At 44.0% G+C, this 23,766-nt stretch overlaps 1 protein-coding gene across 2 annotated transcripts; it reads left to right on the plus strand.

Moving 5' to 3' along the window:
- The first annotated feature begins 292 nt into the window (after positions 1-292).
- Positions 293-16,487, plus strand: LOC116446731 (histamine N-methyltransferase-like). Of its 2 annotated transcripts, none has more exons than XM_032115005.1 (7): positions 293-489; positions 3,986-4,182; positions 5,084-5,136; positions 8,463-8,570; positions 11,967-12,097; positions 12,645-12,738; positions 14,999-16,487. In XM_032115005.1, exons 2-7 carry the CDS (start codon positions 4,046-4,048, stop codon positions 15,352-15,354), a joined length of 879 nt encoding a protein of 292 aa, XP_031970896.1. In that variant the 5' UTR covers positions 293-489; positions 3,986-4,045; the 3' UTR covers positions 15,355-16,487. The 2 variants fall into 2 exon arrangements, with proteins under 2 accessions (XP_031970896.1, XP_031970898.1); XM_032115007.1 differs by lacking the exon at positions 293-489 and adding an exon at positions 514-629.
- Positions 16,488-23,766: the final 7,279 nt, after the last annotated feature.

Below are 23,766 nucleotides of genomic sequence, written 5' to 3' on the forward strand. Positions count from 1 at the left end.
TGTTGCCCATCGCCACATGCCACACACTGAGACAACTATTTCCAATTTGTCAGGAGCTGCATTTTCTATATACCACTGGCACTTCATTTGTCATCTGTACTCTAATTAACACAGGGACAGAGCTCTGTGTCTGGATGTTCCCACGGCAGGGTGCCTGTGCCAGTGTGTCCTGGGAGACAGCTGGTGGGGACCACGAAGAGAGCACCAGTGGACGTGGCAGGGTTGGCGCTGCCCCTCTGCCTCTCCAGGCAGCTGCTGCCACATGAGGTTGTAACTCTGCTCCTTCCTCAGGCAGCAAAACCTCCCCCGTGACGCTGGCCCGGGGGTGGGACGGCAGCAGCCGCTGGGAATGTGGATGGAGGGGAAGGTGGCTGGACTGGGAGGTGGCCGGACTGGGAGGTGGCCGGACTGGGAGGTGGCCGGCTGGGATCACATCCCAGGAGCTCAGCAGCATCACTCCCACATCCCTGAGGGGCACAGACACCCCACGTAAGTACGGCTGCCTGGGAGCAAGTGCTGATGGAGCAGATTCCCTGCGAAACGGATCCTGCTTTCGCTGGCGTTCGGCGACACATGTAATCCTGGGCTAATAAACCCAAGCTCCCACTGCAGACAGGTTACTGCTTAGGGTATGCTCACTTTGTTTGCTGGCTTCACGGGGAGGGTTTAAAGGGTTTATGGTGAGTTTATAGCAGGTTTCACTCTGCTCGCACCGGCACAAAGCAGGAACGGAATCAAGTAACCGCAGCATAAACAGTGTCCGCTTTCAAAACTCCTCAATCTTTTTAGAGAGCCACGTTTAAATTTGGATTATCACTGAAGGGAACATGCCTGAGTGAATATTATTACTCAAAGTTTCTATCAGTCTAATTCACAAAAAATCATTTCCTTCCGTCTCTTTACTAATTTTTAAAGTTAACTGTCCGCAATTCAAACTGCAAAAAACATAGAATGAAATAAATGGGGCAAATTCCGACAGCCAAAAGTGTAATGAAAGAAATGAGACAAATTCCTTGAACTGCACCTAACATGAAAATGAATCTCCGCTGCTCATTAGAGACTGCTGAGCAGGGGATGTTGGCAAATTAAATCATGGGAAGTAGAGGGAGGCATAGAAAAAAGGGTCGATTATCTAAATCTCCTCTTGTAAACTGCAAAATATTTTTTCAAAATTGAAGGTAGTAAAAATAGATTAGTGGCAAACAGCAAAGCCTCCTTTTGCAGTTAAAATAAAAAGCAAGGAGTCAGGCATAGCAAAGGAATGGGTAAACAAAGAATACACCAGTGTGTTTTCAGGGTGGGGTAGCAGTGAGTAATTATCATCCGAAGCACATGCAGGAGTTTTCTTCCTTACTCTCTCTGGAAAGATTCCTGCTTGGATTCCCCAGGTTAATTCAGATGTTGTTGGGGGTTTGAGTGCTGCTCATCTGGGTCAAGGAGGGGTTGTCATTCAGAGGCTGGCAAAGTTTTTAAAGCTACTCATTACCATTGTTGTACCAGAGTGTTTTTCATTAGTGCTCTTCACAATGTTCAGTTTTGCTGTTTTTTTGGTTGAAAACATTCTTGCTGCCTGAGAAGGTAGGGAGCAGTGAGTGTGCCAAAGCCAGTCTGCCTTGGAGGCAATATGGGTGGAAAATCAACCTTGGGACCTGCTCCAGAGGTCTCTGAGACTGCTCCAAGGAGAGCAATTATCAGACATTGCTAATTGATTATGAACTATCAGCCATTGCCAGTGGCTCTGGCAGCAGCACACGCTGGAGGAGGTGAATTGTCACCAACCTTCACCATGCTCCTTCCTGCAGGAACCTTTGGGATTTGAGGAGATGTGGCCCATGGGCTGCAAAACCAAAACACGTCTTGGACGTTACCTTTGTCACAGGTACTGAAGGAAAATGGGCGAAGTCAGGCAGCTGATGTTGTCATTGGAAAGGGGGTAGGAGAGGGAGCTGGGCTGCTGCTCAGCGTGATGGCTGTCCCTAGAAACAGACCCTTGAAATAGTCCTTCAAGCAGCAGAAAGAGAATAGGATGATGGTCATGACTCAGGTAGAGGAGGGGGAAGCAGAGGTGAAATGATTTGCTATAAAGCTGTTTGTTAAAAACAGTGCATACACCTTGCTCAACACTTACTGTGCCTACCAAAGCAGGATGAGAAGATATGAGACTATTGATAAAGGGAAGGAATCTTGACCAAAGATCCTGTTTTTAAACGTAAAACTAAGTCAAACCAGCCTCGAAGTTTGGACCTGGGCCAGGGACATAAAGAGCATGCACAGGGAAGCGAGGTGAAAAGTTCAGCATGAAGAAGACCCTTACTTCATTCCAGAGACCCCTGCCCACGACCACCAGACCGCGCTGCACAAGCGCAACGCAGCTGTCAATGACTTTTGGGCTCATTGTAATACGAGGCGAGGCTGGGCGGGGCTGGGTAATGAATATGTATAGGCATTTTGGGAAACTTAATGAATATGGAACTTGTAACCCGATATATACCAGGCTGAGTGCAGCTGCCGGCGCACATGACTTTGGAGGAGCGATCCCCCGTGCGTCCCAGCACTGGAGTAAACATACTGACTTTACAACTTATTCCAGTAGTGGAGTCTTTTCTGCGTATCATTTTGGCAGGCAATGCGGATATATCAGGAAGAAATTGTTCCAAGCCCATCTATCTGCTGGTGTACAGGGGAGAAGGAGATGGCACCATTGTGTATGGCATTCTCATAAACAAGTGAGGAAGATGTGGCCTTGATGAGACAGATACTGGGTGGGTGGAAAACTGGTTGCACAGTTAGAAAATCTGTCAGAAGTTCATTGCCAGAAAGGGAGGTAATGGCAAGTATGAACCTGAGCCTGTTGCTTGTGTTTCTGTTCATGGTTTGGAGGAGGGACGAGGCTGTGTTATTTGATGTGCAGCTGGGAGGGACTTGAGCACAACAGAGGCCAGCACTATAATTCAAAGGCACAAGAGAAGTAGTCTGGAAAAAGCCCAAGGTTTGTATTCCAGGGGTCATGCTGGTGAGTGAAGGCAGCGGGTGCAAGGTCTCAGTGGGGCCAGGGAAGCTGTCCCAGCTGTGCTGAGAGCCAGGAAAATCAGGGGGGTAGGAGGGTTTTGCCCTTGACTGCTGCACTTCAGCATCAATGGGGTTTGGCTGGAGACAGTCCAAAGGGAGCTGTAAAAATGACGAGAGGGGGCTGGGATGTAACCTCTTCAGGAAAGCCAGAGCGGTTGGTAAGAGACACTGAGGAAATGTGGTGCGTCCTTAAGCATGGGGCCCGTGAGGAGGAAGAGGGTTCCTCTTTCTCCTTGCCAATTAGGACAAGCTGTGTTGAAGTTAAACTGCAGTTTAAGAGAGGATAAAGACATCTTTGTGCACTTTTCAAGGTACAGTCTGACACTTCCCTGGTGACGCGCTTTGCCTTCCACGCTCCTGATTCCCTGTAAGCCTGGTTTAGCACAGCATCTATTCCAGTAACTCACGTGGCTTTGGTGAATTAACTACTTAACTCATGGGAATTGTACCATTATCTTCAGAAGAACTAGAAAAATAAAGTGCATTTATAAGGTTTTTATTGTTTTCACCCCACCATCAACATTCCCTTTAAGAACATCAAAAGATTAAAAAAACAGATAGAGACATCTGCCAGCGTCTCTTGAGATGAGTATTGCACTTTCTTCTAATCCAGGCCCAGCCTTTGGAGCCTCTCCATGCCTTCACAAAACAGAGGATTTCTTCTTGTATTTAAGAACCATCTAAAGACCCTTTTACTGTGTTTTAACAGAGACCTGTGTCAGCAGAGTTAAAAAATGCTGGCACTTGCTCTGCCCAGATTAAAGATGATATATTACCCTTTGCTGCTTGGACCCCATTTACAGCTTCTGTTACAAGATTACGTAAGGCTCCAAGGCAGTGGCAGGGCTGGCGATAAGGAACAAAGTCCGGGCACAGGCTGGATTTTCCCCTCCAGCACTTTTCATTCCTTCTCTAGACCTGAGAGAAGAGCTGCAGGGAGCAGCCTGTCCCCTCCTGCAGCCTCCGGACCCCCAGCATGGCATCACCCATGAGGAGTTTGCTCGCTGATCCTGACAGATACCTCCAGTCATTCCGCCTCTTCCTGGAGAGGTCGACCGAGCACCAGTGCATGCAGGAGTTCGTGGAGAGGCAGCTGCCGGGCGTGATAGCGAGGTAACGCCGGGGTGACCACCCCGGGATGAGGGACAGCCAGGGCCACGGTCCCACGGTGGTGCGGGGCTCGGGGGGCTGACTGTGAGAGGCAGATTGCTGTTCCCTGCCCCGTCTGTCGGCCTCTGATGGGGCTTGGCTGCAGGTTCCATTCGCACACACGGCTCTCCGGAGGCTGCCTAGCAAGGAGGAGATTAGGCTGCACTGTTTCCTTGCACACACACCCAGCTTGCCCTGGATCAGCTCTGAAATGCACTAACAGCTACTACATTCTAGCACCAAACTTGATAGAAAAGAGCTTTCTAAAAGTAATCTCTTCAGGTAGTATTTAGGGTTTCTCTAGGATGGCTGGATAATGCTCCTGCTTTGCCTGGCAGCGTGTGTCCTTTGCTGGGCCCCTCGCTTTGCAAACTGGCTTGGGAGCAGGCAGCCAGCATCAAATCGTGGCTCTGGGGAGGCTCTTCTCAGGGCTCAGGGTTTCATTGCTCTGCCAGACCCTCACTCAGGGATTTTAAGAGCATTACACTCTTACCTCTCCCTCCCCATTTTGCATAGTGCGAAACTTCTACAAATAATTTTTAAGCTGCTGGTCCAGACTCAGACGGTTCTCTGTTCCTCAGAGCACAGACACAGAGAAGGCGAGTACCTGCTTCTGCACTCATAATAAAATCAAAATGCCACCTCTACAAATTGCCAAAATAATTGGAGATCATGAGTATCCAAAGGGCAGAGTTCTGAATGTGATCCCTCCTGCCCGCTCGCAGGCATGCCTGTGTACACACACATTACATTTGGGTTTTGTCCTGCAAATTTTAGTCTTAACAGGATCTCCAGTGTCTCACATCATGCATGAAACCCTCTGTACTGGGCAGCTCTCCTAAAATGCATAAATAATGTTTTTCAGTATTGGAAATGGGAAGTCTACAATCAATGTTCTAAGCGTTGGTGGTGGAGCAGGTATGATATGGACTTCAATATTTATGTTTTTATCTTTTTTTTTTTTTTAAAGAATACAGGGTTAAAAATTGCAAAAGGAGCAGAGTGGGAAATGAGTCTTTCTTTGAAAAGTCAGCTCCAGGGGAGAGTTGGTGTTAGTTGGTGTGTGACCACATCATCTGAAAACAGCTTGTGCCTCCCCACTCTGATTCTTCTATGTCCTCCACAAAACCCCCTCCTTCTATACCATCACTCCTCAAAGGCAGAGAGAATCTCGAACTGCTTCTTAGGGTTTCTACACAAAAAAACTCCAAAAACAAGCAAAAACCTCCCAAACAAATTAATGTCTTAGATTCCTCAGAGTATTGCATTTTTGCCTGCATTGCAACTATTCTCACCTGTAACTATTTACTGAGGTGGTAACTCCCATCACTGCTATGTGAGAGCCATGGCTGAGCTCTGCTTTGCCTGGATTTGCTGGCCACCATCAGTGTAGAAGCTCCTCCTGGAGCTACTGTCCCCCAAAACACTGGAGCTGAACATAAGCTCCAGAAGAAATCCAGAAGAAATCAGAAATAATAAGTCTTTCATCTTAAGTTCAGTGAGTGGAAAAACAATACCAGTAAGATCAAGTGGCTTCATTTCATTAAATTCTTGCTTAAGTGCCCCCATAATTAAAACGTGTTTCCTTCTCTGCCCATTAAGTCGCCATACTTAAATTTTATATGAACAGTTAATCTAGTTTAAATGCCGTAGTCATGCCGTCGCCAAAGGCTAACCTCAGTTTTGTCAGTCTCCCCTCCATGCAGTAATTGTATGTAAATGGCAGGCATTAGTTATACAACAGGCAGTGCGACAGAGCAGGAATGTTGCTCTCCAAAGGAAACCATCCTTCTGAAAAAAAAAAAAAAAAAAAAAAAAAAAAGGAAGGAAGGAATTTTCTATCAGGAACACTTTCCTTAGTGGGGTACTTCACTCCCTGGCCAGAGGCAGTCCAGCTTGCCATCAATCAGTAATGTGCAGGCAAAGCTCACTTTGTAATGTAAAAATCCCCAGATCACCCAACCCCATCTGCTCACTGGTTTGTTCCCATCACGGGTCCTGTTGAGGTCAGGAGGGAGCCGATTCCCGAATGCCCGCAGCATCTGGGAATCCTGGCTGATGTGGGAGGGCAGTGATGGAGCTGCTGCCCCGACCCCACCCGCCCCTGCCCTTCACTGGGAGGGAGCACGGAAGGAAAGCGTTTCCTCTCCGCTTTTCCACCTCGGGAGACAAGAACCCGTTTCCTGCCTTATCCCACCCCATTACACCCGCCCCAACACGGCTCCTGCCTTCGCTGCAGCCGCTGCCTTATCGAGTTCACACTCCAGCGCCCCGCACTCTGTACCTTTAAAAACCATTAAAGTCATCAACGCTGCTATAAAGTACCAACCGGGCTATAAACAATCCCGTTACGTAAAATGTTTAATTAGAAACTTAATGGCGAACATAGTGGTAGCCTTTAAAAGGTAATTGTGTTGGAGAGTTTAAATAATTCGGATAGCCTAATTGCCAAATTGTTGATAATGCAAGCTGCCACAGAGCCGACTGTAAAATGCCTCGGGACACTTGTTTGCATATAAAAGAGATAAGCGAAGTCAGTTAAGGCTGTGGATTAAGTTATGAATCAAAGGGGTGGGTTTTTTTGGTTAAAAACAGTACAAGGGTGATTTGGCCACACAAGAGAGGAAGAGAATATATTAAGCTATCTGCATATGGAAATACAATTTTTTTTTTTTTAATCAGGACCTTCACAGCTATTGCAGTAGTTCATTACAAATTCTGTGTTCCCCAATTTTACCATGGTAGGCTGCAGACAACTCGCTTTGCTCTGATTTTTCAACAGAATACAGGGCTTGCAGTGATAGCAAAGCTGCAGCTATTTCTGCTGCCTCAGATATTCAATTTCCCTCCCTCAAAGAACATGCTTCCAGAGATGCCATGTAAATGTTGGTGCTGCTGGTTGCCTTAAGAAAGAGACATAAGTCTGAAAGAATGCAACTCTTCCTCACTTTGTGTAATATGTCTTTTGGGCACTATTGAGCAATTTAATGCCCAGTGTTTTCCTTTTGTATCTCAAATATTCTGCATGATGGAGCTAATGCTGAAGTGGTGGGAGTCCAGGGGCTCTGAAAATGATGAGAGTGGGCAGAGGCTGTGCAGGCCCCTCAGCAAGGGCCTATCTGACCATCACAACTTGCTGGGTGGTTTTCCACTCCATAGCTCTGCTGGGTGGCCTTTCATTCAGTACAAAATTCTGTTCATTTGTAAGGAATTTTATAACATGGAGTTTTGTGCAAGCACAAGTAAATCTTCCAAGACAAAGCTCAATATTTGCTTGTAACATGAGCCCTGGATCTGTTATTCACTGTAGTTACCCTCTGTTTTACTCTTTCTTACCTTAATTTATTGTACTATAATTTTTTCCACCTAAAATCTATCCAAGCACAATAAGCAGAAGAGAGGTTGGAGAAAATTGAGCAAGCCAGTGGAATATTGCCCCTGGACCCATGCCTCAGTCAGAAACACCATCCCCCTGAGTTTCGTTTATTGCAGATGGGGTGAGAGAGCTGAGAATGATAGAGCTATTTTTAAATTTTGAAATCTTGCATCTACTGGTACATCCATCAATAAAATAATTACAGCTGGCCTGAGCAGTGTTTAGAGAGAACTCTTCCTCAACAAAAACATGAAACACAGTCATCCCTGGGGTGTTCTGTAAACAGGGGTTAGCTAAACACAAATGGTATGTGCTCTATTCATCATTCTTTTTGGAAAACTCACAGGACACTAAAGACAAACAGATACAGATATTGTCTCTGATTCCAGTGTAAACACATATTCCCTTTGCCTTCCCCCACATGACCTTGTAACCAGTGAGGTGTCCGGCTAAAAATGCTCCTACTGACTCCTGAGAAATCCTGCCAAGTTTGCTGGTGACTTGGAACCATCAGAACTGGCACTGTGAGAGTTGTGTGGGATCTCTCCCTCGAGGTTAGACCACGTCCAGAAAACATGAGGTCAAGCCACAGGCATGACTGTGTCTGGCTTTCCCTTGGCCCTGATGGTGCCAGTCCGAGAGGAGAAATGAAGAGAGCTGGGACTGATACTTAAATTCTTCTCAAATCCTAGAGCTCAATCTTCAGTGACAGCCTACTGAGAATACAAAGCAGCTGCATGGACCTGTGCAGTGCATCTGTACATAAATGGCAGAAATCAGTCTGCAAACTGGGCATGTGATGGTGGTGGAGATTACCTTTGCCTGAGCTTTGCTTTCACTGTCTGTTTCGTGTCTCCTCCTTCCTTAGGTGAGATGGATTTGCAGATCCTCTCAAAAATACGAGCCAGATATCCTGAGGCCACCATCAACAATGAAGTAATAGAGCCCAGTGCTGACCAAATCTCCAAGTACAAAGGTATTTTTACGTTATATAAATTAAATTTACATTACTTATTTTACATGCATTAAAAAGCGTAGAAACATGGATGACCCCATGTTCAAATGCCTTCTTGTCAGAACTGTCTCTTAAAAATTAAAAAATTCACAATTTCATGCTTTTTTGCCATCATTGCTTCTCAACAATGTTCACTCATTAAAATGTTAGTCTCTCTGCAAAGTAATCTGCATGGCAAATGCTTGGCAAGACAGACTTTAAAAGCTAAACAAGGTGGGAAGTGATGGGTGATTGTATGGCAATGAAGTGAAATCCCTGCATTTCAGAAAATTTTTCTACTTTCAACTTGCATTGAATCAGAATCCTTCCTCAGCATCAAAGGGAAAATTTTAGTGTCTCATGGTAATTCTCTCACATCTTAAAAATCGTTTCCAACAAATAACTAAACCTCACAGTGGGGCACCAAACTAGTTACCAGGCTTTGAATTAGAAAACATGGAAAGGAAAGCAGGAGTGATAGGAAAGACTTTTGCCGTGTGCTCTGGGGCTCAGAGCTTCCTTCCTTCCCCCAGCCCAAAGGTCTAAGCAGCATTCATGAAGGAAAACGAAAAGTTTTCCGAGGAGGATTGAGTGTTAACGAGGGTGCTTTGATCAAATTGCCCTACAAAGTGAGCATTAAATAGCAATGCACAGTTTGATTATCACTGGGTCAGCACCGAGCAGGATTCAGTGATTGTGGTGTTGTGTGGAGGTGACACCAGCCCGGAGCAGAGCACACCTGGCCAGAGAGCGGCTGCTGAATGGAAGTGACAGCGATGAATGAACCTCATCAGCCGACTCTCTTGTTGGAAACGCTCCAAACCATAGTAAATACCAGGCTGTAAAACCACACTGTAAATCTCCAGTCTTGGTCCTGCTGAAGTCCTTAAAAATGAAGCATTCCCGGTGTGAATCAGCTTGTGGAAGTCAAAGGGGGAAAAAGCCCCACAACAATCCCTTTCTCCCTATGGTGAGCTAGCTCAGAATCACTGGAAGCACCAAAGGCTCTCAGGAAAAACCTAGTTTTTTTATATCTATATAACACAGACCTGATCTTTTAAAAGATGGCTTGTGCAAAATCCCCGGAGCTTTTGCTCCAGGCTGAAATGGTGAAGGATGGGCAGCACGGCGTCTTCTCTGTTTATGAGACAGTTTGTGCACTTGAACAAAGAATTTCTGTCCTGTCTGGGCTACGCTGGACTGGATTTGCTATGAATCATCCCAGTGGTCCCACCACCTACCACCAATTAACTGGCAGTCCTATCCTACTGCAGTGAGTTTCTTTCCAGAAGAAAGTTACAAAAAATATAAAATTGTTGTCCTTATTTTAAGTTTTATGTTAAACTAGAAATGAAATATTCATCTGAATTTCTTTCTTTAAGCTCTCTTATTTGGTAATTAATCATGTCCCCAGTAGCTACCATTAATTAGGTTTCTGAGGCCTAAGATTTTCCACGGAGAATTAGAAACATTATCCGCACCTCTGAGGATTCAGTAGTTATGTTTTCTGCCTCACCAAATGCTTTCTCCTTGGGAAGGCGAAGCCAAGCTCACAAGAGAAACTTCCTACTGGGATGTGCAGTGCTGACAAACTCATGTTTCTCTTAGGGTGTGGCATGCGATGAACCTTTCCTCAAAGCCTCATGGACAGGCTGTGGATTTCCTTCATTCCTGGTGGAATCCCTTGGTGGCCATGCTTGGAGTGTTGGTGGCCCCACAACTGAGCTGCATCACCACTGCACAACTGCAGGCAGCCCAGTTTTGATGGCACCCATCAGGTACACAACCAGCTTCTGACTGGGAAAAGAGTCTAGGGTGAAGCCAGGAGAAAACATAGGAAAACTTCATAATGGCTTCAGATGGGTATTTAGGCAGAAACTTACCAAAATCCCATGACGAGTTTGCACTTCCTAGAATCTGGACTTTGAAGGCCCAGCCTGGAAAACAATTCAGTTTTCTTCCCAGCTCCTCCTTGCAGACAGACCAACAATTAAATTGAACCAGATTGCCCCAGATTATTGGTGAGGGGATAGGATCTGCTGTTGAATGACACCTGAGTTTAGAACAGCAAATTAAATCTGAACTGCCAGTGCTGGGGCCAGTGACTGATAAATGGGAGCTAACAGAGTAACAGTGGCAGCATCTGAAAGGGGTGGCCCATTTCCAGCCACAGAAAAGGAGATAAGCACTGATGGAGCATTTCTCATCTGTGTGACAGAGATGTGTCCTAATCAGAGCCCAAAAGGAGAAACATTGTGGTGTAAAGGCACTGGTCCCAGCAAATCGTGTTCTGAACATGTGTTCTGTAGCTAAGGCTCAGCCTGCCTTTGGGCCATGGAAGTTTTAAATTGATGCTAACTCCAGGGAAGCACAGGAACTGAATCAGGGCCTGCTTTGTCCTGGAGCAATCCCAAACGCCAGGCAGCAACGAAGTGAGATGAGCTCCATATGCCAGCAGACAGACATTAGTATTCCAGCATCCCTACACTATGAAATTATCTCTCAGTTTTGCTCCCATAAAAACCAAAGAAATGCAGTGATGAACCAGGCCCTCAGTGTAACTTATTCTTTGAATCCACTTCTCCGAAATTCTGCTTTCCTCCGTTGCTGATGTGCACTGTATTGAGGTCTGAAGACACACAATGTGTCACTCCTTGAAGCTCTTTGCTTTAAAACACTGTCATCCCTTTTGCCTGAAGCGGCTGGTCAGAACTGTGGGCTTCTGCAAAATTGTTCCAACACAAAAGCAGCTGAACATCAAGACATGGGTCCTTGCTTATGGAACAAAGCTCCTTCTCTCTCCCATCATCCCAGTTACACAAATTTAGAAGAAGGCATTTGCTTTCTCTGCCCTTCTCAACCTTTTAATTGTGCTTCTCTTCAAGAAACCCCTGCCTTGCTCCATCCTTGAGCACCTGTTTTTGTTTGGGGAAAATCCTCCACCATAGCGTGGCTTCTGCTCAGCCACGTGGGTTTTGTGTGGCACATAAGTGATGGGGCCATCAGTCCTTCTGTTCAACATGAAATGTGCTGCTCATGGCCTGGTAACAGTTCATCCCAGCCAACAGCTTTTAATTCAGCTTGAGCCAGGCATGAGGAAGAACTTACTTTTTCTTTAAATCAGGTAAACAGCAGAGGAACCCAAATGAGGGAGCCAAGTGAAAAGCACCAGGCTCACTTAAGATTTCATCCTATAAAGCCCTCTACAGCCTTCTCCTCACATATGGGCTCAAGGTTTTAGATATTCCACTGTTGTGTTAAACTGGTACCAAAACTCTCTACCTAAATATGGCTTTTGGATGTATTAAAGCTCTGAGTGTAAAGCAGCCCCATATTTGCAATTGAGATAACTCTGTCCTGCCTTCCCCTCTATTTCAGAGCGTGTGGCTCAGGCATCAAACCTCGAGAACATAAAGTTTACCTGGCACAAGGAGACAGCTTATGAATATGAAAGTCGAGTGAATGCAGAAAAGAAGACTAAAAAGTGGGACTTCATTCACATGATCCAGGTAAGACTCTCTGCAAAGTAAATGTTGTCAAAGACTCAGCTGTTAAAAGTATGCATGAAGTATGTGACCTCATTATCCACTTGTAGGGGAAGAAAGGTGAGTTTACTTCCCAGTAATTTGAAGTGCTTTAGCATAAATGAACTGCAGAAATGAAAAGCAGCTTTGAGCACAGTAGTCCTATTAACCAGGCTGTGGGTGGCAGTCAACTAAGAATACATTTTAGCTAGTGTCTTCAAAAGCTCCTTGTCTTCTCCATGAAATTGCCTTTGTATTTCCAACTTCACTGAAGCCTTCACTGAAGAAGAGCAAATCTCTTTATCCCAGATTAATGAATGAACATGAGCTGGGTCCTGGGAGTGCCAGAGAGCAGGCACGACATGAGAGCCCTGAGCCTGCAGTGTGAGCCCACTGCCCACACCTTCCTATTGTGCCTCACTGTCCCTGCTTTTCTGCCAGCATTGCCCCCATTTGGTTTCTCTTATGAGTGGTACAAGTAATAATCACCAGGATGACACTGTAATCTATAAGTATCTCTGCTTTTTTCCAGATGCTCTATTATGTGAGAGATATCCCAGCAACTATCCGGTATTTCCACAGCCTCCTGGAATCGCAGGCAAAGCTCCTCATTATCCTGGTGTCAGGTGAGAGCTGCTCCACTCAGTCAGGGAAGGGCCGTGAGGACCTTTGGGGTTCCTGTGTTTAACACAGGCCACAGAGGTGAACAGACAACCCCTGAAACCTGCACTGTCTGTCTGTATGTGCATGGCTTGTAAAGAACCAAGGTTTTATGAGACAAAAAAACTCCTATCATGAGCACAAAGCATCTTTCTCTGTCCTTCTCCATCCTACGGCCTGTCCGGTGATGGATGGCAGCAGAGGCCCCGCAGCAGGAGAGGCTCCATCCCACAGCTCTCCCTCTCAGGAGCCCCTTCAGCCTCAGCTCTTTGCTGGAAAAGGCTTTCCAGGCTGGCCACTGCATTTTCTCTCTCCCAGAGCCTTGTGGCATTAAGTAAACAGCTACGGTGGGGCTCGGCTGTGCCGTACAGCAGGTGTTGGAGCACATATGGTTCATTTTCTTTTCAAACTGCCCATTTCCTTAATATCATCATTTTGGGTACAAAACAGCGTTCTTAGGCTGTTTCGGATCTCATAGAGATGCTCTGTGGTCAGTCCAGCAGGAAAATGCTAGAGCAGAGTAAGCAGCAATCTTTTAATACTGTGGGCAAGGTATGCCAGAGATAGTGCAATGGTGAAGTCTAATTTGACTCTAGAAAGCCTTTAATTTGCCTCAAAAGCTATTGAAATTTTAGCTGTGTAAACAGCCACATCTAACAACTCTGAAAGGAATGTTAAGCATTATTTGTTCAGAAGTTTAAGCTTAATTTCCCATTGAATTTGGTCACGTCTGCAAACTGATGAAGTTCCTTTTATTTTGTTCATGAAGGGTCCACTATGAAGTGACACTTCTGACCTGAATTTATTCAAACTACTTTTTTTTCTGAAATGTTTTTAGTTTGAAGTGTTTTCAAGCAGTTCACAACAAGAAATCGGTATTTAAAATTATTTTTAAAAACCTGTTCATGTTCTTTGGCTGAATGAGAATAGATCGTAATATTAGACTATTGCTGGTTACCTGCGTATAGTTAATTAAAACCCTTTTCCAGTTGCTTAACCTGTCCCTTTGGATATTCATAAAATGTGAATACAGGAAGGAATATGCACCTATTCAAAATTAAAATGATTAAAGTGCTGAGTTCATGAGAAATATTTGAAGTCCTCTCTGGGCCAGAAATTGCCAGGGGCAACAAAAAAGTGGGAGAGAGGAGCAGGACTTAGAACAGCAGACAGGAAAGGAAGAGGGGAAAAAACCAAGAGGGAAACAAGAGAATAGAGAGGGGAAGGAAGAAGTGCGATGAAAATGAGCACTGAAACAAAAGGAGTTACTGAAAGATCGTCAGAACAAAGCTCATTTCACAAAAGGTAATGTCATCTCCAGCACAAACACATCAGGGTGTGTTGGTTAAAAGCCAGCCTGGGAGCAGGGTTGGTAGGAGAGAGCTGGGGTCAGTCGGTGGAGGCTGCAATCCCTTCTGCTCCCACCCTGCCGGCAGAGCAGGACTTGCAGGGGCTGCGGATCTGTTGACACCGCCTTGCAAACAAAAGCAGTGCCATATGCTGAGCCTTCCGAGAGCCATTATAATAATGCTGCGTTCAGGTAGGGGATAATTGCTCAGCTCAGAGATGGCACTGAGTCACACAACACTGACACCAGCAGATTTCCGGCAATTAGTGCTCTGCGTTCAGTTTCCACCAGGTGAAAGAAAATATTGTAGCCTCTCTTCTAAACACCACTGTTTATTTGACTATAAATAACTGTTTGCAGATAAAGCAACTGCAAAACCACGAGTAACTGGTTTTAGCACCTAGGGAGAATTATTGTTGTAACTTTCAAGAGCTGGTCATTAGGCTCAAAGTTATTTTCATCCTGTCCAGTCATTCTGAGTAATCCTTTTAGAAATGATTTACAGCAGAAATACTGAATCAGAGATCCAGGCTGGGGTAAAATAAAGATGTGAAGACCTATGTGAGGACTTTTCAACTTACCCAGCTGGTTTGCTTTATAAAACCTCTCTTGAAAAGTGTGAACTGCTCTGGCCTCAGCTGGAGGCTCAAGGAGAGGTGCTGGAGCTCCAGGGTAGGTGTCCACCCACTCCTGCAGCCCCCAAACCTGAGGAACAGAAGCAGGGAGGCAGCCAACTCCACCATGCCCCAGGACATGTCCCAGCTCTGGAAAGCTCCCACTTGCAATGATGACAGCTACTGAAAAACCCAGGCAATCAAAGCTGCTTTCAAATAGTGTTTTTCCTTAACTCAGTGTTTTTCTGGTGGTTTATCTCTTAGGAAAGAGTGGCTGGGAAACACTGTGGAAGAAGTATGGGTCTTCCTTCCCTCTGGAAGATCTTTGCTCTTATGTTTCCTCTGCTGATTTGCCAAGGATGCTGGATTCAGCTGGGCTGAAGTACCAGCTCTACGAGCTCCCATCCCGCATGGACATAACGAGCTGCTTTATTGAAGGGGACAAAGATGGGGAGCTGTTGCTGGACTTCCTGACAGAAACACTTGAGTTTGCTAAAACTGCCCCCCCTGAACTAAAGCATCAGCTAATGGAAGACTTGAGAAAGCCTGGATGCAGTGAAAACAAAGATGGGAAGGTGTTTTTCAATAACAACCTGGGCGTAATAGTGATTGACCCATGAGTTAACCTCTTCTTCCTGATCCAAGGCCAAAAGTCTGATACAAACTGTTAACAGCTGAAATGTATTTTTTCATCTTTTATAAATGGCTTAATTTACTTCAACACCGATAATAATTTTTGGAGTTTGTTAAGAAATCAGTATTAACATCTGTTGTTATGAGTGAGCTTTAATACCTGATTAATTCTACACTAATCTATGAATGTGTAACTCACTAGGCAGTAAATTGTGCTTTATTGTACAGATGATAATCAGCTATAACTCAGGCCATCCACTCAGGCACTGCAGAAACCCAACCATTTCCTAAGGAATAATCCAGAACTACATGTGGTACCACCATCTTCATTTAAAAACTCTCTACAGACCAAATAAGCAAGTGCAATTTCTTGGTGCAGCTGGCAGGAGTGCAGGCTCAGAATGACCAAACATTGGGTGGATCTTTGATGGGATTTCTTGAGCTTGTGACTTCAAGATCTCATACCTGCAGCTGCTGTGAAAGTGGCCTCACACCTGTACGTTCAATGGTTGTCTGCTCCTGCCTCTGCAGGCATCTCCATCTAATGGCACTGCTTCCCCTTTCCTGTAGTTTTACTTTGTGATGATGTATCCACCGAGCAATTTGTGTGCCAGGTCCGTAGTGGCTCTACAAGAGGGAGGCAAGGGAACATGGTTGAGGCACAGGGTTGGTAACAAGCGCCTGGAGAGGTGGATTTCAGTGGTGAGCCCTGATGCAGATTTTTTGCTAGGAATCAGCTGCTGCAGTCACGCAGAGCTTTTTTTGTATTTTTAATTAACCATATAAAGCTTCTGGTCCCAGCCTTCCCCTGGCCTGGAAGGCAGGGCCATAAGTGGCCTGTGAGCTTTGTAATAAGTAAAATGTAAAAATAAACTCTGATACCAAAATGTCTGGTTCCAGTAGCATTTTTTTTTTCATTTTCAATGGCATTATGTCAGATGAATCTATTCACTGTACAGAGTTTTCAGTGAGAAGGGGTTTCGCCTCCTCAGCCCCTTCTCCATGTGAGGCTGTTGTGGTTGATGCATTTGTTTTGCTAAATGATTTTATAATTTTCGGAACTGTTTTCTCTCTACAAGGCACAATACATAGTGGGATACAATAGAGTCGCTTGAATGGATTTAATAGCCTGAATACTCAATTTATCCCCTGAGACAGGTGTGATTTCTGCCATTGAAATGATTTGATTCAGTGTTGAAATGGTTTACTTTAGGTAGTACTTTAGCTGCAAGGAATTACATTTTATTTTTGCACACATATTTCTGATACAATATAGATTATTAATGATTTGAAGTGATTTCAAGAGATCATATTGGGCGTAATAGACGTTTATGTTTATTTTAGGGCAAGTTGTTTGAAACACAAACTTCTCCTGGTGCTCAAATATTAATTCTGGTGGATTTAGAAGGTTTCCATGATAATCCTCTGTTGAACAGAACAAGATCTATTACCACTTTACACAGTTCTGTGCACAGGCTCCTGCACTAGAAGACCTCAGTATATCTGTGAGCTGCTGTGGTCACATGCCAGAGCAGGAAAGAAAGAAAGAAAAATCTCTGATTACAACAGATTGCTGCATGCATTTCTAATTGGAAACAAATTAAAGTTACATTTATTTTCGTGGCTCTTTTGGGCTGTCAGTGACCTTTCCTAAATGGTGCTTGCAAAGTGGGTGACCGCTGAATATTGCCACATCAACTCTGTCAGGGGTGAGATATCTCAGGGAGCCACAGAAATGCCAGAACAAAACAAAAAAACCAGTAATCCAGCAACAAAGCTCAGTAATAAAATGCCTTTGCAGATCCTGCTGTTTTATTGTTTATCAGACTTTAAAAAAACACCACCAACAAAATGAGTAAAAGGGGTTTTAGCAGTTTTGGAGGAAGCTTGTTCTGAAAATGTGGGAGAGAGCAGGAAAGACAAGAAGGATCAGAGCTGATCTGGAGAGAACAGAGGAGGATTTAACCACACACACGTAAAAAAGATATTCCGTGTGAATGCACAAGAGAGCTTCTTCCCCTGTTTTGCTTCTGAGGAGAATTTCATTAAAAACTGGGGGGAAAAATACAGTAAACTCCATTCTGTATCTTGGAGCAGCTTGAGTTAAGGGGCTGGGGGAAAATGAATCAGCAAAGCACCTTAAGGGATAAATTAGTTTTAATTTTAAATTTGTAACACACTCACACATTTTCGAGAAGCAAGTACTTTAAGTATTATTTAGTAGGAAATGAATGTGGGGAAGCACAATTTTATGCTCATTTTACCATAAAAACTGAAGGACGTTTTGTAAATCTCTCAAACAACTTCCTAACAGAGTGGAGAACCATATTTTCATGTGAGAATCACCCTTAATTGTACAGTGAGATACTGCTATTGCACAGCAGGGTTGGGAAGTACAGTTTGTCCATGGACTGGGATTTGCACAGCAGTCTGTGCCAGGGCCTTATCACCCTTAGGAATTTCTTCCTAATCTCTAATCTAAACCTGCCCTCTGTCAGTTTGAAGCTGTTCTGTTTGTCCTACCACTAAAATCCCTGTAAAAAGGTCAAACCCCAATTCTGTATTTTCCTGGCTTGCACCCCTACAAAATTAACTTGTAGGCTTTCTAGAGAGGTTCGTTGAGAGCAGTGGTATTAAACCAGCACAATACTGATTGAATCAAGTTGAGCTCCAGGATACCTGTATTAAAAATATACCAGAAATGGTCCTGAAAGCTCTTCATGCATGGGTGCCTCTTTCTGGCTAAATATACGTTTTAGATATGAAATGTGACTCTGAGTAAATGCAATCCTTAACATTGCCTCTCTATGTTTTTCTCAAAGATGGCTCTGAGCAGTGCTTGTTTTTAAACTGGGAGACGTTTTCTTTATTCTTTTCATTTCATGAGCACATAAACCTGGAATATACAGATTCTAATGCAGGTACAGGAGAAAAAAGCTGGAAGGAAGGAGGGAGAGAGGGGGAGGAAGAGGAGGGAGTCTTTTGAAACAACAGGCAAACACCTGGGCCTGTGTCCCTCTGATAAGTAAGCGTGAGCTTCTGGCTCTGATGCTGTGTCAGGTGATTATTTCCCAAAGGAATTCCCGTGGGAGGTTTGCTGTGCAGGGAAGGGAATAGCCCGATGTCCATGAGTGAGGCACAGCTTTGGAATGATGCCTCAAAGGCTGGGTGGGAGGAAATAGGGGAAGAAAAAAAGGCTGACCCCCTCCAAAGAGCCCAGACTTCATGCATATTTCCCTCCACATCAAACACATCTGCCCGAGCAGCTTCAGGGCTGTTACTTTAAATCACACGTAGAAAAATATTCTCACTGCTCCGTTAATTACCACAGCAAATTGAACAAATGCACTCACAGCTCGGCTGCTGTCACCATTCCTGCACTGGGGTAATTCATGCTTGCAGCCCATGATAGGATTTTTAATGTCATTACACAGTAGGGCAAAGTCTTCATTTTTAATAAAAATACAAATGCTAAAATGAAACGGATTAATATCTAATTTTACATCTTCATTTACATGATGTGCAAAATTATCTTAAATATTTGTTATGGATGGAGTGGCTTTCCACCAATTTAGGCTTTTTTTTTTCCATACTGGAGAATGTTAACAGAAATTGTAGCATAAATCATTGCCTTGTAGAGTACCAGAAGGCGCATATAAAAACCCATATCTTTGCTGCACATATTTCCCATTAACCATAATCTATTAGTAATTGAAGTTCATTACAAATTCTTGTAGACTTTATTGCTATCATGCTGCATGACATAGTGAACCTGGCTTGCATAACAAGAAGTCCTTGCTGGGAAATATCCTATTAACAATGACAGTGCATTTGTCATTGTGATAATAAATCCAAAGCTGCCTGTAGATTATAAATTATTGCGGCGCCATTTCCACTGTTGTAGTTTAAAAGTTTTGTCAGCACTTCCATTTTACCCCTACTTTACGGGCAGTTATAACTTGACCATAAAAATCTGCAGCCAGCTGAATCCCATCTTACAAGGTCTCGCTCTCTGAGAGTGTTTCTTCCCTCAGTGAGATTCATATTTCATCCATATGAAAACCTTTGAGGCAGAAGCTGTGTTTGTGACAGATTTTTAGGTTCTGCATTTGCACAGATTTTAATTGGAAAGCCCAGGCCATTTGACAAGTAATTTGTCCATGATATTTCTAAAGATGGTGGTGAAATTAAAAAATTCAGCAAGACAAAAAGATGGGAGCTGGGCTGAGCTGAGTGTTCGCTGGTTTAGCACCTGAAAAAGCTTCTGTCCTTATCTCCAGGTGCCAGAGACTTCGGGGAGCCATTGGGTAAACACTGCTTCTCTTCAAAGGAGAAACTGGAGAGAAATGATGTTCCCCACAGGCCTCACAAAGGTGTTTTGAGGATTAATTACAAACGCTGAAATTCAGGCATGCACTCAAGTCATCCTTCATCATGTCTGTGCAATTCTTCCAGCTCTATACAGGTTTTAAGTGTTATTAATAGAAAATTGCTATAGAGTTGAACTTTAAGTGTTAATTATGACTCGAGATATAAATGACATCAGGTCAAATGTTTCACAGTTTAACTCCCTAATTGACTTCAGCTCTCTGCACCAAGGGATATCTCTCTAGCTGAATGCATCTGTCTATCACATTTCTCAAGGGCCTATAGCAAAGCATCCAATTAGCTGGACGTAACCATTATGCCTCAACAGCTCCTAAATAGTGTAGGATGAAGCCTTCATCTCCCTGAAATCATCAAGAAAATTCTACCTCTCACCAGACCAGATTTTCACATCATCCTGCAATACATGCTTTCTTTTTGAGTACTGTTTCCAGGTGTGGATAACGGATTCTGAAGTAAATATAATAATTGTCTTTTCACACCAATAATGTCCTTCATCTCACAACACCCCAAATTTCTTTAAAATCTTGATATGCAAAATCACTTTGCTGCACCTCAGTGGTAAGTGATCTCCTGGGCGAAATTCAGCAGCTGTTGGACTGTCCATGGCACTGTTTCTCAGTGATTCATGGCAGGATGATGAGGAGGAAGAAGTTTGCAGTCGAATGTCGAGGAGCAGAAAGAAATTTCCTGGGCTGGTACTGAGCAGGGGCACGGGCACTGACATATCTCCAGCCAAAATTGCAATCAGCTCACCCTCCTCCTTGGCAGGAGAGCAGTGGGACATGGGGCTGGGACATGGGGTTGGCTCAGGGTGAAGCCCTGGCACATCCAACAGCCCACACTGGTGGTGGGACCAAGGGTGTCTACCATGAACCAGTTTGGCAGCAGCTTTGTGTGGCAGTGTCCTGGTGCTGCCCAGCGGAGTTCATGAGGAAGGCAGGGATGGATCCGATGGGTGTAAGGGGTAAGAGGTGGTCTCCCCTTTTTTTTTTTCTTTAATAGGAAGAAAATTGCTCCTTGCCCTTGCAGATGGATGTGAACAGTACCCAACAGAGATGTGTGAGTGTGTGGTAGTGGTGTGAATCAGGATGGTGCTTTGTTCAAGAGAGGTGAACTGCTCTAAAAAAGGACAAGAAAAATATTGTTACAATGTGCTGCAGATTTCTTACCCAGTTTTGTGCATTTTATCTATATTATCTGGGCAAAGAATGCAAACCCCCCAGGAACACAGAATAAATAAATTAAAGGCTCATTGAAATCTCTAAATCTAAACCACATCTTCCTTTCCCACTTTGAAATCCCTCAATCTAAAACATATCATAGTTTTCCACTCAAACAGGATATAAGGACCTAATATCTTTGTGACTCTTAATGCTATAAATACATTTTGATACTTTTATAACCATGATTTTACAGAGGTCACAGTGAGGTATCATTTATTTTGGTGAGGGTAAGTAGGCTATTTGCCAGCAGATGTAATCTCTTTGTTTCCTTAAAAGAAAATGAAATGACAGTATTTGGAGGCTGTTTCAAGGATCCCGTGTGTTACAATGGATCCTGGCGGAGATGAATTAGTGGCCAGTGTATAGGTGATCTTGCCAAAAATGAATAGCAATGCAATTTATCATACCCTTCTGTAATTTATCTCATGACCACGTATTAGATTAGATAAAGACAGAAAGACATGTGAATTGGATGGACTGGACTAATACTGAAAACTTACACCTGCTTTTATTGAGGCTGACAGGAAGATTTCTGTTGCCTGCATTGCAATCAGGATTTGACTTCACATTTTTAATTTGCTTTGAAGTATGATCTTGTCCAGCAACAAGAAAAAAGCTAACTCAACATTAAAGTTTGTTGATTGTGTCTGCTGTTTCTTATTCAATACAAATTTGCTCTATCATATATTTCACATTCAATCAATTAAAAAGTGTAAATCTAAACAAAAAACCCTCGACACTCAGAAGCTTAAAAAGAAGAGTAATAAGCAGCTGTGAAACTGCTGCAAACACTCATTACATGCTACACCGTTTTCAAGGTAACAAACCAATAGTTTATTTTGTCCCCTTCCAACAAAATCCGTACTTCAAAATCCACTTTTCTTAGCAAATCGGTCTGTCTGTAAGACAAACAGGCTGTAGCTGGGAGTGTTTACCTACAACAGCAGAAAGATGTGCTACACTGCCTTCAAACTCAGGAATATCACCAGCTACCTTCTTTAGGCTCGTTGCAAGCCAGTGATTGATATCTGTTCTTTTGCATTGCTTTCCTCTCATATCTCCTTGTCCTGCTGCTATAATCGATCACAGGTTTTTCCATCAGGCTTCATGTCAGATTAGGACAGTGAACATGACTGGCTTAGAACAAACTGCTTCAAAGTGCACCGAGGCAAGCCTGGGACTCGAACTGCTCTAAAAAACATTGTTTTGGGCACATCCATGAAGACAGGGCAGCAGCAGGCAGTCAGAAATATGCTTTTCTGGCAAGGGTTTGGCATGGCTCCTCTCTATGGAACCTCTCAATGTGTTGTGATCACATTGCCACTGAGGGCTGGTGTTTTAAGTGAGGGGCAATGCCCAGCTCCTCATTTTCCTGATTCAGGCAGAAATTTCTGCTTAGGAGTCCATGTATGTATCTGGCAGGACCTGCACACGTATTCTCCCTGAGGCTGGAGGTGCAAAGTCACACGCAGCTTTTGTGTTTAGTGCTTTTTGTGTGCCATCAAGAACTTCAAGGAGTGAAAGCCCAACACCTTTCCTTGAATACAAACAGATTTTAAAGATTCACTGTGACCAGTCTTCCCAGAAGAATTGAAATATCAGTCCCTTACTTAAATAGCTCTTTGGGGCATTACTGCTTGTTTTTATAGTGCCTAGCACAACTGAGTCTTCATCTTGGTGGGTATTTTAGGTGCATCTGTTGCATAAATAATTTTTTTTTTTTCATGTGAAGAACAGAGCATTTAGAGAAGAGGGGTGTAAGGGTTTGATACAAATTTGGATCAGTGATCACGGATGAGTTTGCTGACAGCAATTACCCCATGGATGCTGTTGCTCAGATCTACAAATCCTAAAAGAGGAGTTGACCCATGGCAGCTGGGTGACTTCTGGGACTTCTCCTGGAACAGGAACAGATGTTAAACTTTTACCTGGGTTCAAGAGAAGACAAGAATGTCATGGATGAAGAGTATTTTGAGGAGGATCGCCCAGTGTCCCGTGCAGGACATCCCTGAGCTGAAATAGGTGCAAAAATACTGAGGCAAATTATCCCATGTGCTTGCCCTGTACAGATCAGATGCACAGGATAGTCACTGCTGGGTCCACACCCTTGACCACAGCTGGAGAAATACTAAATAAATAATCATGATAGTCCAACTATTTAGAGCTTCTAATCCAAGCTGAAACAACCATCACTGGAGGTATTGTACGAGGCGTTGTGACACAGAAATGTTGTTACCCATTTGACACACTAAACCCCTTCTGGAATTTCATTCTTTTTTCCTAACAATGACTGACATCTAAGGCCAGGACCAGCATTGGGCCAGTGAAAGCAGTGCTTGCACAGCCCACAGGAACATCCTGCATTTAATCCCAGGGAACACACAGGCAGTGGTGCATTCGTGTAATGCCCTGAAACAAATTCTGAGTAAAAGGCTTTTTGTTCTACCTGTGTAAAAAACAGGCACTCCTGGATTTTGCCATGTCACAGCAGATGCTAAGAGCACCTGAAATTACAACTTTCTGGAAAAAAAAGCCTAAGAAATCTTGAGAGTGAGAGGAAACAGAATATTTCCATCAGAAGCTATTCCTGGGACTGGGATCTTTCCAGAAATACATGAGGTGAGCCGCTGCTCAGATGGATGTACTGCCAGGGCAGAGGGCAAACTGTGAGATAAATGCTCAGGTACCCATGGGCTGCTGTAATGCTGCACCAGGTAATGGTCTGGGGGGGATAAAAAAATAGGATTGGAAAAAACTACAATTAGATTCTTGTACTCTGCCAAAGAC

The sequence above is a fragment of the Corvus moneduloides genome, chromosome 7 (genome assembly GCF_009650955.1).
Source record: "Corvus moneduloides isolate bCorMon1 chromosome 7, bCorMon1.pri, whole genome shotgun sequence".
Classification (NCBI taxonomy): Eukaryota; Metazoa; Chordata; class Aves; order Passeriformes; family Corvidae; genus Corvus; species Corvus moneduloides.